Source organism: Dromaius novaehollandiae, chromosome 15, assembly GCF_036370855.1.
Source record: "Dromaius novaehollandiae isolate bDroNov1 chromosome 15, bDroNov1.hap1, whole genome shotgun sequence".
Lineage (NCBI taxonomy): Eukaryota > Metazoa > Chordata > Aves > Casuariiformes > Dromaiidae > Dromaius > Dromaius novaehollandiae.
The window spans coordinates 4,184,192-4,197,412 of NC_088112.1; the positions used below are offsets into that span (position 1 = coordinate 4,184,192).

The 13,221-nt window shown below is 57.5% G+C and overlaps 1 protein-coding gene across 2 annotated transcripts in view; it reads right to left on the minus strand.

The window, feature by feature from the left end:
• FGF18 (fibroblast growth factor 18) overlaps positions 1-11,924 on the minus strand; it is a 77,514-nt gene extending 65,590 nt beyond the window's left edge. The window contains exons 1-2 of one of the 2 annotated variants that reach the window (XM_064520822.1): positions 11,616-11,924; positions 11,318-11,354 (exon numbers count right to left, since the gene is read on the minus strand). In XM_064520822.1, coding sequence (XP_064376892.1) covers positions 11,318-11,354; positions 11,616-11,647 — 69 coding nt within the window. In that variant the 5' untranslated portion in view covers positions 11,648-11,924. Of the gene's footprint in view, positions 1-9,940; positions 10,071-11,317; positions 11,355-11,615 lie in introns of those variants that run through there. The other variant, XM_026097708.2, reaches the window with a different exon arrangement.
• Between the last annotated feature and the right edge of the window lie 1,297 nt (positions 11,925-13,221).

Here is a 13,221-nt window from a genome sequence, read left to right on the forward strand (position 1 = left end):
TGGCGACACCGGCAGCGAGCTCAGCACCTGCCAGAAAAAACGGCTTTGGAGCAGTGACTTCGCGCTGCGTGTCTCACTGCCGTCGTACCTGATGACGAAAGGACTGAGCACATACTTGGCCCTTCCCGCTTCCCTGTAAAATTCCTGCCGGCACAGCGCGCTCCCTTTCCAACAAAGCCGGGCAGCACTTTATCGCTGCCTGCTCCTGCTTGCAGGCACAAGCAGCAGAGCCTGTGGCTGATAAACTCTGCTTAAACAAATTACCCTGTGCTGCAAACGCAAGCCTGCTGCCTCGGGGTAATGGGATGCACGAGCATTTCTACTCTGACGTGTCCGCTCCGCTCCACACTGCTCCGTGAAGTGCCTAGAAAACACATCAGCCATTAAGAGCGAGCAATAAAAAAGGAAATATCCTGACTTGTTGGTCTCTAAATGCTCTTCCTCCGCCACAGCCAGCCATCACTGCATACCTGCAAATAGCCAAGAAAGTTTTCCTTCCCCGAAGAACTTACTTGAAATACATTCTCGAGCCCTATCATCTCTCCTGTTTATACTGCACTCCCTCCATTATCGAGAAATCTCGACGTAATTTATAAGCCCACAAGCTCCTGCGCTAACATGACAATAAATCACATTTATATACCATGTCGCCTACTGTTCAGAGGGCCGCAGCGCTGACGAGCCTCCTGCCCATGTGGTCCCGCGCGCGGGAGCAGCTGCGGCGGGAGCGGCGCGGGGCCGAAGGACGCCAAGGGGGCGGGGGGCGAGTGGCAGCACCGCACTCCCGCTCCTCCGCCGCCCCGCTGCCACGCAGCCCCCGGCCAGCTCGACACAACCCTGAGGGGAACGCTGAAAAACCCTAAATCCTGTGTCTGGAGGGCACTGTGCGGAGGTGCTTTTCAAAGCATGTGTGAGGACTCCAGGAGGCTGTAAAAGAGCGGCTTCACCCAAGGTCCAGGCTTTTTTCTTCTTCTTTTTTTAAGGCTACTTAAACAAGCTAATTGCAGCCTTGAAAACGGCATCTCTGCGGCTCCGTCTGCTGAACTCGATCCTGCGGCTCTTGGATGGGAGTAGGTATACAGAGCAGTCACGTGCTGCCTCCGGCCTGGGAGACTGTACTCTTGCAGATCATCTCTAGCTTTTGTAGAAAACTCAGAAGATTCGTTCAGAGTAAAAGGACAGTTTTGTCCTGGATAGGTTGCGCATTTATTTTTAAGTATACGAAGAAGCTTCCCGTCTGTGTCTCACCTCGCTGTGTTCTCCCCATCTGACACAAATACACAGACACAAAAGAGGGTTTTCTTTTTAAAAATCAGACCAAAAGAGGAGGATGTGCTTGGCTGTTTTCCCTGAGGAGAGAGGTTGCCCATCTAATAATCCCTAAATGGGCAGTGGGTTGCTGGCTTTTGCAGCGCGCCTCTGAGCCGTGATTTGCTGTGCCAGGCTGCTGGTTTTCTTTTCCACAGAGTTGCAAAAGCCCTGAATAACACGGTTTGTACATGGAAGTGCTGACACAAACCTTAACTACAGCATCCTGAACATGATACCAGAATAAGGACGCTCCCTGTGTGGCCCAGCATATGGATAAATAAAGCATTTCAGCAGCCAGTGCCGACAGATCATAAACCTCCACGAGCATAAATACCAACAACAACCCAAAAAGATTAGAGGGCTTACGGGTGAGGCAGGCAGGGATGATTTAGAGTTGGGGTGGAAGGGTCATTATTTCTGAATAGGTGGGGGTGAGCGGGCCAAAGAAATCAATAAACTATTCTGCTTTCAGGGGAGGAAGGGGCCGCGCTAATTGTGCGAACCCAAGCGCAACATTTGCAGTTTCAGGCTGGGGATCTCTGGCTCACCCCGCGCGGACACAGGTGACTTGTGCTGTCTTGCACAGCCCCCAAAGACGCCTGCCCGGAGGGACCTCCACCACCCCGGGCGAGCTCCCCGCGCACCTCTCGGGGTCCAGCTCCCCGCCGCGCCGCCGCGGGAGGCTTCAAATTAACGCCGACGCGGGCGACGCTGATCGCCATCTCCGTTGATTTCATTTTCAACGAAGTTAATACAGAGTTCGGATAAGGATCTCAATTGCTTTAAGCGTTGCTGTCAAGTCAGAGCTTTTCAAGTGTCCAATTCTAGCACTGTACAAACAACTGGCAGACTTCCTGCCAGGGCCACTTATTTCCGAGGGCTAACAATAGGCTTCGGGACTAAATTCAGCCCTGATAAAATAACCGCGTTTGCAAGTTACCCCGCTTTTCAGAGCTGGATGGGGCCCCCGAACTGGCCACAGTAGATAGCTGCCTCCCAGAGCGCGTTTTCTCTGCAAGGACAGGACTCAAAGCGTTGCGGCTCCGTTCCCAGACAAACCACCGCTGAGCCACACATTTCAAAGGCAAAAAGCAATCCTTCTGTTGCTTTTTTCTCTTCTTGTTCCCCCCTCCCCACCCCCAATTCTTGCACCTTTCTTCCCCACTTTCTTTCCAGGGACTCAGCAGTGATGAAAGGCACTGGCTTTAAAAGCTATAGACCACAGAGCGCAGCCCCTTCACCAGCACAGCAAATACAACTTGTGTCCCTGCACCTGGCCCTGCAACGTACCAAAAAGCCCGTGTTTAGGACGTACTGCAAGCGATCATTCAGGGAGTGTGTGGACGGCCGCAATGCCAGTGATTTCCACGGGGAAAACCGAGCTCGCAAGCACGTACAAACGGTAACGATCTCCATCCCCTGCTCGCTAGGGCGATGGACTAATGACCAGGTGGTACAAGCACAGGAACCTGCTCTAATTCTTCCAGGTTGTCCAGCCGGATCCACGTCGCTGCCTTTCCAAAGGCATTCCAGGAAAACGCTCTCTGCATCAGCTGATAAAATAGCTCTAAAGCTGATCAAGTCACGTCAAGCTTACTGCCTCCCCTGAAGCTAAGGGATTTCAATTTTACATGGGCTCTTGAAAGCTTTTAAAATCAGCAATATCATCTTCCCTCCAGAAATAAATTCCTCAATGGTTACACTGCAAAAATATTCCTACGACTGGACAATTCTGCTGCTAATGTACTAAAGACCGCATGAAAAAAAAATCAGATTAATATTGAGCCTTATCAAAAGCATGGCATAAAGCATGTGTTGAATTTAATCCAAACCAAACTGTCAATCTGCCTTCAGGATCAGATATAGCAAACATACGAGCCTAGGGCCAGAAATGAAAAGCATGGTTTGTTTTCTAATATGAGATTTGTACTGATCTCTATTAGCTGTGCTCCTGCATGGAAATCTTTACACTGCAAACGCGGGACAAATAGGATTTCTTATCTTTCTGCTTTGTTGAGCTGGGGAAAAGTTTTGCTTGTTTGTTTTTAATTACTTTCTTATTTCAGATTTCCCATTTTCAGGGAACACTCCTGAGCAGCTTCTGAAAATGGAGCCTTCATGAAACGCTTCAAACGGGGAGAAAAGAAAAAGGGACGTTGCAACTGTCAGCCACTTCTGACACGCCGTCGGTGAGTCCTTGGCCGCCCTTTCTGCTGAAATACCGGCACTTGCACCCACCGCCCGGGGACACCGCGGGTGGAGGGAAATCAGGCTCCCGGGAAGAAACGCAAACTGCACAAGCAAATTCCATCTCCTCAGTTGCTAAATCCAAATTTGGCAATTAAATCCGTATTACCTGCTCACTCAACATAAGCAGCACGAAAGCAGGCCCTTTGCCTCGCTGGCGGATTATTCCCACCTATTTCCTTCCCCTGCAAGCCACGGCGGCAGAGCCTGGCTGCCCCAAGGGCCAGAGAGGCCACCAGGCTTGGCACGGAGGAGGCAGCTCTGGGCAGCGCAGTGGCGCGACGGAGGGGAGCCGGGACGGATCCGCGCTCAGAAACATTTAAGGAAATGTAAAATGCAGCCCCTGGCCGAGCTGGATAGGGAAAGCAACATGCATCGCTAATGCTGTTCCTGCGCAGGCAGCAAGCCTGAGAAATACCTGCAAGAAAAAAGAGGAGCCGCCCCTAATGGGCTTTAGCACCTATATTCAAAACAGCCGGGAATCTCGGGGCTCGACGGGAGGCCGTGCGGCTCCCCACCCGCACGGTCCCGTCCCCTCCCTCCCGAGCACGGCGCCAGCTTGCAGCGCCCCAGTCCTGCCGGCGCCCGGCCACCCTCTCACCCCCGCGCAGATAGGAAATCAGGCACGGAGTTTTCCGTGCAATTCTAGGTGAAGTCTGCAAAAGCGCTGCCTGTTCCCGGGGATAAAAACGTTCTGGGCGCACAGCAGAAAACAGGACTGCTGTAAAAGGCCCCAGCGATCGGAACGGCTGGTTTATCTCGCTATCGATCGCTGCGGGGCTGTTTGCTATTCTGATCTCAGCTGGTCGGAAGTCTTACCAATCACAGTAAGGTCGCGACCACGGGGTCAGAAACCTGCACTACATACATCATAATTTATTTTACAGATAATCAATAGCAAATTGCACCATGCAATTTTACAGTACAGCGTCACAGTTAAGGACTAATGCGACTCATACAGTATAGTAACCTTAAGGCCTGGCAGCTTAAGGGGTCAAAATCTGCTTTCATTTTATAGTTGTAAATCATGGCTGCAAATGGAGTAGGAAGCCCATTAGCTATTAATTTGTGCATCCACATAACGGAGTAAAATTCTGCCTACAGTTTGAATGCAACTAGGAAAAATAAGTATTAACATTGCTTTAGCTTCACATCTGCCTTTGAGACAACTCAAGAGAACAAGGCCAAAGAGCACCAAGGCTCACGTCTTGCTGGAGGTTTATAACCGTACTCACCATCCATTTGTAGCACCTCGGTGCCGTGTTTGATGACGTGAACACTTGCCAGGTAGGAACCAAACTGAGAAACCCTTCTTTCCCCTCTGAGTCAGTTCTCATAAGCAACCAGGAGACACCACTCTTCAGACAGATTCATAGCAACAAAGAGGGAGTAAAATTCCCTTCTACCAATCCTGCCCTTCATCCAGCTTTCTCACTTACATTCCCAGGGCTTGGGGAAACAGACCCTGCTAGCCAAGCCTACGATCATGCAGCACGCACACTATTGTCCTAGTTAGTTAATATGCTTTCCACTCTTTCCTGTATTTTGGTGTTAATTCTGTAATTTTGCAGAAGACTAGCTCAGGGTATTCCAAAAGACACAACAGCTTTTTAACAAGCTGTCCTTAAGAACGATGCCAAAGATAGCATTTCAGCAGGAAAGAAAGGGGTTTGCAATATGCATCAGAAGAAAAATGATGTAGGAGGCATAAGCAGTGGTGGAAATACCTTGTAGGAAGGTTATTAACTAATTGCTACACTCTGGTATTTGCATGGATGCAATGTGCAGCCCCCGGGGAACTTCACCAAGGTTTAATGTTAACTAATCTCAATGTGATTTTTATTATAAAGTGTTACCAGAGGAGTCACCAGACACGCAGGTTCCTTTCCGTTAGAGGCCGCATCCTGGTCCAGTCACTTGCTGCCTCCAGCCCCCTCGGCCCCCTCGGGCAGAGATAATTCCTACTGTGCCTAACTTGCTTTGTGGCATTAATTTTCAAGCACATTTTGCCTCATCTACCACTTGTTACAATTTATCCTGTCAGGGGCATTGGGTGCAAACTTTGGTTTAAACTGTGCCTCCACCCGGATGCCTCTCAACCCAGGTCCAGCCAAAACCAGAGGATGAGGAGACACATCCACCTGCCTGAGCTCTCCCCCGCGCCTTCTCGGGGCGGCTCCAGGCCTCCGGACACGCGGGGCCGGGGACGCCAGGGCACCTCCAAGACCTTGCCTTTGGAGGGAGGTGGACACGGGTCTCCGGGAGGTCTGGGTGGGCCTTACAGGGATGTGTCGCCGACCCCATGCGCCCCGGAGCGGTCCTCGCTCGTGGGACCACGCGGGAGCAGAAGCCGCCCTGAACCGCGGTGCAGATCCACCTGCCCAGGCTCTGCCCGGAGAAATGCAGGTGCACACCAACGCCGGCCTGGAAACCCGCCCCGATTCGTCCAGCAAACCAGGCGCTGCCCTCACCTTTAATCCCTGCCAGAGGCGAGCCCGGTATTCCTTAATCCTGGGCAACGCGAGCAGGACCTGCCGCACCGCCTCCCTGCCGGTGCGGGACCCCAGCCTGGAGCATACTCTCTATCCTGTTTCATCTGCCCCAAGGGACGACACTGCGACTAGCCAACGCTGCGCAGCCTTTGATCTTCCTTGTCTGCTTCCAGCTTTCCTTCCTGGCAGGAAGTTTTTCCTCACCAAGGACCACGAGCAGGCTCGACGGCGCACGCACCGAGCCACAGCGATGAGCCAGGCGGCTTCACCACCAGCCCGAGACAGGAGCTATTTGCAGCAGGACGATGTTGGATGCGGCACCCTAAGGAAACGGGCCAATACATTTCGGGAGCATAGCGCATTTCTCATTTCACCGCAGTCTGCGGGGCCCATTTATCCAGGGGCTGCACAGACACCGCACCAAAAAGGAAACCCGGGCCGCGAGCAGGGCGTAAGTGCTAAGCACGCCGACCAGCACGGCACCGTGCCCGGGAAGGACGCGCTTCCGCTGAGTGCAAAACGCGGCTGCGTATTTTAGCTCAGACTCCAAACTGGGCAAAACGGACAGGCAGGCGACCAAGCGCTGCTCGCGCGAGCCCAGCACCGTGCGACGGTCCAGGCAGCCTGGGGCTCTGGGCAGAGAAGCTTCACCGCACGGGAAAAAAACAACTTTCCCTCCAGCTACTCCCTTGGACACCTAATCCTCAGTGGACGTTTGCGGGGATGCCTGTAAACGGGAGGCGCATGCCAGGTAGACGGGGTGACACAGAGACCTGCGTAATTTCTGGCCCTACCTGCTGTTACAGCCCACGGGTGACCGAAACGCAGGAGCCCCGTGCAGGGAAAGAAGGGATACGGACCCGCCGGGGCCACAGAGCAGCGTGTAAAAGCCCCACCGGTTTCGGGAGCAGAGCAAAGCACGGTCCCACCCACTGCAGGCTGGTACTCCTGGAAGGGTCCCAGGAGGCTCCCGTCTGCCGACTCAATGCAAAGCACTAGCGAGCGGCAGCGTTTCAAGGGGCGCGAAGCAGAGCCGCCGGGCACGGCCCTCGGAGGACCCGCGCGCGCGGGAAGCTGCGAACGCCGATGGCATCAAAGCGACCGCTTGGAGAAGCCATATGGGGCGGCCCTGGCACGCGCAGAGGAGCTATCACCATGCGTACGTACCCGGGCACCAATGCAACAGCAGCAACTTCTTTTCTTTTCTTTTTTTTTCTTTTTTTCAAATCACAACCTGAATGCATTTTTCACATACTCTCGCAAAATATCTAAAAGGTCTCTATCCGTAAAAAATCAAAGCAAAAGATGACGTTATTCAGAGCGGGTGGGCTCTCGCGTGCACTTCTCCAGCCGGTTGCCCTGTTCCGGGGGTGGGCTCGGAGGGAGGAGAGGAGAGGGAAAGAGAGGAGCTTCCGCAGCTCCGGAGGAACTGAAGGGAGACCCATAAAAATACTAAAAGGATCTGGGGAGCAGGCTGCAAAGCCAAAAGGAGGATTTTCAGCAAGTATTTCTCTTACATGCAGACCCCTAGCATGGAAAGAGATGCCCTCGCTCAGCTGAAATCCCTTTCCGGCCCATGGAAAAAAGGCGCCCCGGGCCACGGCTGCAGGAGAAGCAGCTTGGCGCATTTGGGTCACAGCAAACACACTTGGCTTCATCTCGGACAGGGCAATTTGAGCCCCACACTGGCTATATTGTGTGCCCTGTCCAGTTTCCACGTGTGCTCTCCTCCACCACGGCCGAGCCTGTCCTTGCTCCTCTGGAGCACCTTGCACGCCTCTAGGGGCTTGGAAATAGCTGCAAACTGCCGGACACGCTGCGTTTGCAGAGCCGAGCATCCGAGCAGCGGGTCCATCTCGCTGCCCGTCACCACAGCACATGCAGAAAACACTGCGCCGGGAAACACCGAGGGAGCCTGCACGCGTGCCCTGCCTTCCCGCAGCCCGCAAAGCGGCTCTGCCTTGGCGACTCTTTCTGCTAGACGTGCATGTGAGGGATCTCCCGGAGCAGCGCCCGGCCCAGCACATTCAGGGCGTGAGGAACTGGGAAAGTGAACGCGGCCGGGGCCGGGGCGATGCCACCGAGCACCTTCACTGCGGCGAGGAAAGGAGGCTGGTCACTAACGCTGTGCTACGGGGCAAGCGCTTTCTTGGCTTCTCAGCTATTTACACATGAGCTGCGATACCCATCATGGTCCCCGCGCGTGCGCAGCACACACGTGGCTGAACTCGCGGCGTACTGATTCCGGCCTCACACCTGCAGCGAGGGAAGCAGCCCACGGGCAGCAGGCCCTGCTCAGCCACCAGGAGCCAGGCGGCCACCACAGGCCTCTCCTGCTCCTCGCCGAGGCCGGGCACCCCGGGACGGATGGCGAGACACGAGCACGGGGGGCCTTTTCAGGATGCAACATTTTGTGCATCGGTGGGATGAGTCAGCGGGGGGGGGAAAGAAAGCAGCATTATCTTTTCCTTGCAAGGGGCTTTTTAAAAAGCAAGAAGAAAAAAAGCTTAACACGCAATCAAATCCTGGCTATCCTGGTTGTAGATCAGCTCCGCTGCGGAGGCAGAGCCAGAGCGGGGTTCCTAGCCTGGCTAAGTGAGGTTTTGTCTGTGCTGTTCCCCCATTCCCTCCTCATTTAATAATAAAGAGTTGGCTGTGATGAGAAGCAACCCCCGCTAGTGCTCAGCCCCCCGCACCGAGCTCCCGGCCGCCTCCGAGCAGCTCAGGCCTCGGCCACGTGCGGGGAAGCGCCGCACCGCCGTGCCTCACTTTGCAGAGCCCCGCGCGATCCCCGGCTGCAGCTGGGAGCAACCCACGGCACCACCGGCATCGCAGGCCAGATCCAGGTCCCCAGCTGCACCTCGACCTACAAGAGCCGCACAAGGAAAGGACTTGGGGCGTCCCCCCTTGTCGGCTGGCCACGTGCTAGCAAGGCTCCCCCGGAGCCCGACGCCCGCGGGAGCCCGAAAACCAGTCCCAACACATCCCCGTGCTGGTCTGGCTTCCCATGACCTCCACATCGCCCGCGACAGCCAACACCGCCTCAGCCACGGCGACCGCCGGGCGACCACGGGAAGCTGCACGCACGAGGACGGCCACCGCGACGACGTGGCGGCGCGACAGATGGATCTGACGGAGCAAACGGAGTGAATTTACGGGTGGCTGCAACGTTTGGAGGGTCCCCGAGAAAGAGGAGTGTGGCCAGCAGGTGAGCTAAAGCACCGCCTAACCGCACACATCCTACGTGGCAACACATCGCGCCCTGGCGAGGGTCCTCGCACACCAGTAACTGGGATAGAAAACACCCGAGCCATGCTCTGCAGCGTACTGGAGGTATTTTCACCATTGCAAAACCACAAAGCAAGATGCAGGAGCAAAGGGGCACAATTCTAGAAACAACATGTAGGATGATGCACTGATCGGGACCTTCACGGCAGGGTGAAAGTCGGCCTGATAATACGATCCGCCGCAGGCGTTCCTAAATCTCCCCGATACAACACAGAGCTCTTTAAGCAAAACTAAACAATTTCCTTTAGCCTAAATAAATATTAAACCTAAGTGATGCATTAATTTACTCTAGTTCAGCAAAGGCTAACTCCTACCCAAACTGATCATTATAAAAGAAATCCTATAATCCCTCTCTCCCATTCAGGCTCAAAACATGTAATCCCGTGAATAAATCCAGAAAGAAAGTGTAACAAAACGGGCAATAAAAACTTACAGCATTCACATCTTTTCATCTACCATTAATACTGTAAACACTCACTCGAAGGCCCTTGAGTATGACTAATCTAATGTTTTGGCTCCCCACACTAATAGCCATAATAGCGCGTCTCTCGTCGTGACACCCGGCTCGATCCGCCGCCCCGCCGAGCGCCAACGGGAGATACCTCCATTCGGAGCGACTCCGAGGGTCCAATCCTGCAAAACGCTGCAAAAGCAGCGCTCAGTCGAGCAAGTATGGTTCTAATAGTGCGAGAGCGCAGAGCTTGCTTGCTTTTCTTTTTTTTATATATATTATTTTATTGCTTTGGAAGCCTGCAAGCTCCAACTGTATAAATGCCAATAACTTCCCAACTTTTAAGGCTGCTGAAGTAAGAGATCAGATTTTAGCAAGTGCTTTCCAGGCAGCGAGCCAAAACTTTTTCTGATTCACTAAAAGCAGCGCAGGGAGGGGGCGAGGGAGGGGGCTGGCGGGCTGGTTACCTCCAGTCACCGCACGAGCGCAGAACCCGCCCGGGCGCTGCGAGCCCGGCAGCCGCTGCGTCCTCGGCCGCGGAAAAACGCGCTGCAGGGAGGCGGCGAGCGCCCGGCGACGCGGGGCAATCCGCAGCCGCGGCTCCTCCGCCCGCGGGCGCGCTGGGGCCGGCGGCAGCGGAGCCGGGCGTCGGCGCAGGGGCGAGGGGGGGCCTGGGCGGAGGCTGGGGGGCAGGGAGGGGGGCGCAGCCCCACGCGAGGGGCTGCGCGGTGCCGGCGCCGGCGGGAGCGGCAGGTGCGCTGCGGCGGGGCGGCCCGCGGGCGGCGGCGAGGCGGGCGGGGGAGATGCGCGCAGCCGCCCCGCGCCGCCGCCGCCCGCGCAGCCCCTCGCTCCGGCAGCCCGCGCCGCTCCGCACCGCCCCGCGGGGCTTCCGCGGCGGCTGCGCGCGCGCCGAGGCGGCATCACAGGCGGGAGCCGCCTTGGACGGCTCTGCGCTGGATCCCGGGGAGGGAGCGCGCAGCGTGCCGCTCCTGGCTGGGGCGGCTCGTGTTTTCCAAAGTCTCGGGTTTTCGGGAGCAAGTTCCCGAGGAGGGGAGGGAAAAAAATAAAAATAATAAAAATGATAAAAAAGGAGGGCGAGCAGGAGAGCGCCGGCCCTTCCAGGGCAAGTGCATCAGTCAACATCGCGCAAGGCGCAGAGCCCCGCGCTCCCTCTCCCCTCCTGAGCCGGGCTAACGCGCTCCGCAGCACCCCGCTCCTGCAGGCGACCGGCGCAGCGGCCCCGCCGCAGCCCCCGCAGGCGACGCAGCAGCAGCGGGCGCCGCCGCTCCGCCGCCGCGCAGTGTGCGCGGGCGCTGCGGCGCGGCGCGAGGGGCAGCCGGCTGCCGGGGCGGGCGACACGCCAGCCTCCGCCGCGGGGATCCCTTCAACGCGACTGGAAAAACTAGAGGAAAAAAGTGAAACCCCTCTCCAAAAGTGCCTGGCACTCAAAGGTCAGCACGCCTCCTTTGTTTCTTTTTTTTTTTCTTTTTTACAACCAAAAGCGAAAGAGGACAGAAAGGACACGTACCTGTACCTGAAAGCACAGCAGCAGGAAATGTAAACATCTGGAGAGGAGAAAAAAAAAAGCAACAAAAGATCAAATGATGCGGTAAAATGGTTAAAGTTTTTTTTTTTTTGCTTTGTTTTTGTTTGCAATTTTTTAAACAACACAGATCGAGGCTCTGCTTATAAAAAGGCTCGGGTCCCAATTACCACCTGATCGCACGCGAAATGCAACCGGAGCCTCCAAAATGAAAGTTTTCCTTTTCTAAAAAAAAAAAAAAGAAAAAAGGAAAAAAAGGAAAAAAATATGCCATAATCCTTACAAGCAAGTGCAGGCTGAGAGCAGTGAATACATCGCTGAGCGAGGAGAGGGGGGAGGTCAGTGGCTTCACGCTAGCGGAGTGCAGTCCCCCACCGCCGCCCTGACATGGGAGCGATCCGGCCGGCAAGCTCCGCGCCGCTCCGCGCCGCTCCGCGCCGCCGAGAAGTTGTGGTACCGCCCGCCTTGCCTCCTCCGAGTGACTCGCTTAGGCATCAGCTCTCCGCTCCCCCTGTCTCTCCTCCTCCTCCTCCTCTCCCTCTCTCTCCGCCTTTGGGGGGGATGAAGGTGCTTATTGTCAGTAACTTCCGATCATCAGCAAGTGCCCCCCCGCCGCCCCCCCGCGCAGCCCCGCCGGGCGGACCGAGCCTGCTCCGCGCCCCGCGGCATCGCCGCCGCCGGGCCCCGCGCAGCGCCGCGCGCCCGCGCAGCCCCCGCCGAGCCGCGCCGGCGCCGCCTTATAAGCGCAGGGCACGGCGCGGCCGGGGAGGGCAGCGGAGAGCGAGCGCGGGGAGGACTGAAAAAAAAAGGGGGGGGGGGGGGGCACGGAGAAGGCGAGCCGGGGCGAGGAGCCGCGCCGGCACCCCCGGCCCTGCCGCCGCTCAGGACACGCGAGAGCCGCGCTGACAGCCGCCGCGCAGCCCCGCCGCCGGGCACGGGCACGGGGAAAAGAAGAACGGCGGCAGGGAAGCGGCGCCGGGAGCCGCCGCGCAGGGGGGCGGCTGCCGCCGGGGCTCCGCGCCCGCGCAGCACCGCGCAGCGCAGCGCCAGGGGCGGCCGACACGCGCCGGCGGCAGCGCCCGCTGCGCGCTTTGCTGCTGCCGCCGCCGCGCAGCGCGGAGACCCGGCCGGCCCCGGCCCCGGCCCCGCGCTTACCTGCGCCCGGGCGGCGGCGAGCCGCGGCCCCGGCGCCCCCGGGCGCTGCCGCCGGCCGGGGCCGCCCCATGGCCCCGCCGGGCCCGGCCCGGTCACCGCCGCCCCATCGCCCGCGCCGCGACGGTTACGCCGGGTCCCGCTGCCGCGGGCGCCCTGCGCAGCGCCCGGCGCCGCTGCCGCCCGCTTCGGCACGCTTCGCTTGCCATCCAGCGGCGGCAGCGCGCAACCGCACCGCGGCCGCGCACCGGCCCCGGGCGGCCCCGCAGCCCCGGCGCGGCCCGCGGGGTCTGCTGCGGCCGGGGCGCAGCCCCAGGGCTCCCCCCTCCTCCTCCTCTTGCTTTTTTCCCCTCAGAACAAATGCAAAAACTCCCGCGTGTCCGCCGAGGGAGCGCGGTCGCCGTCCCGCCTTCCCCAAAAGCTCCTTGACAGGAGACAAAACACCAGGAACTACGAACCTCGGCGCATGTCGCAGCTCTCAGCAGACAGCACAGCGTCGGTTAACACCTTATTAAGTGAGAACATAACCAGAGCTCATAACTCGCGGCTTTTTAACTTCTCCGCTCAAATGACAGCGTGCATCGCTGCAGCGCACGGGGCCGTCTTGCTGCCACGCACACGCGGGTCAGAGCTCCCGCTGCTTCCACGCGTTGGGCCACCAGTCAGGCAGTGCCCTCCACCTCTGCGGCTCCATCTCCGCGGACCTTGCGGACACCACACAGCAGCGTGTCTCAGCC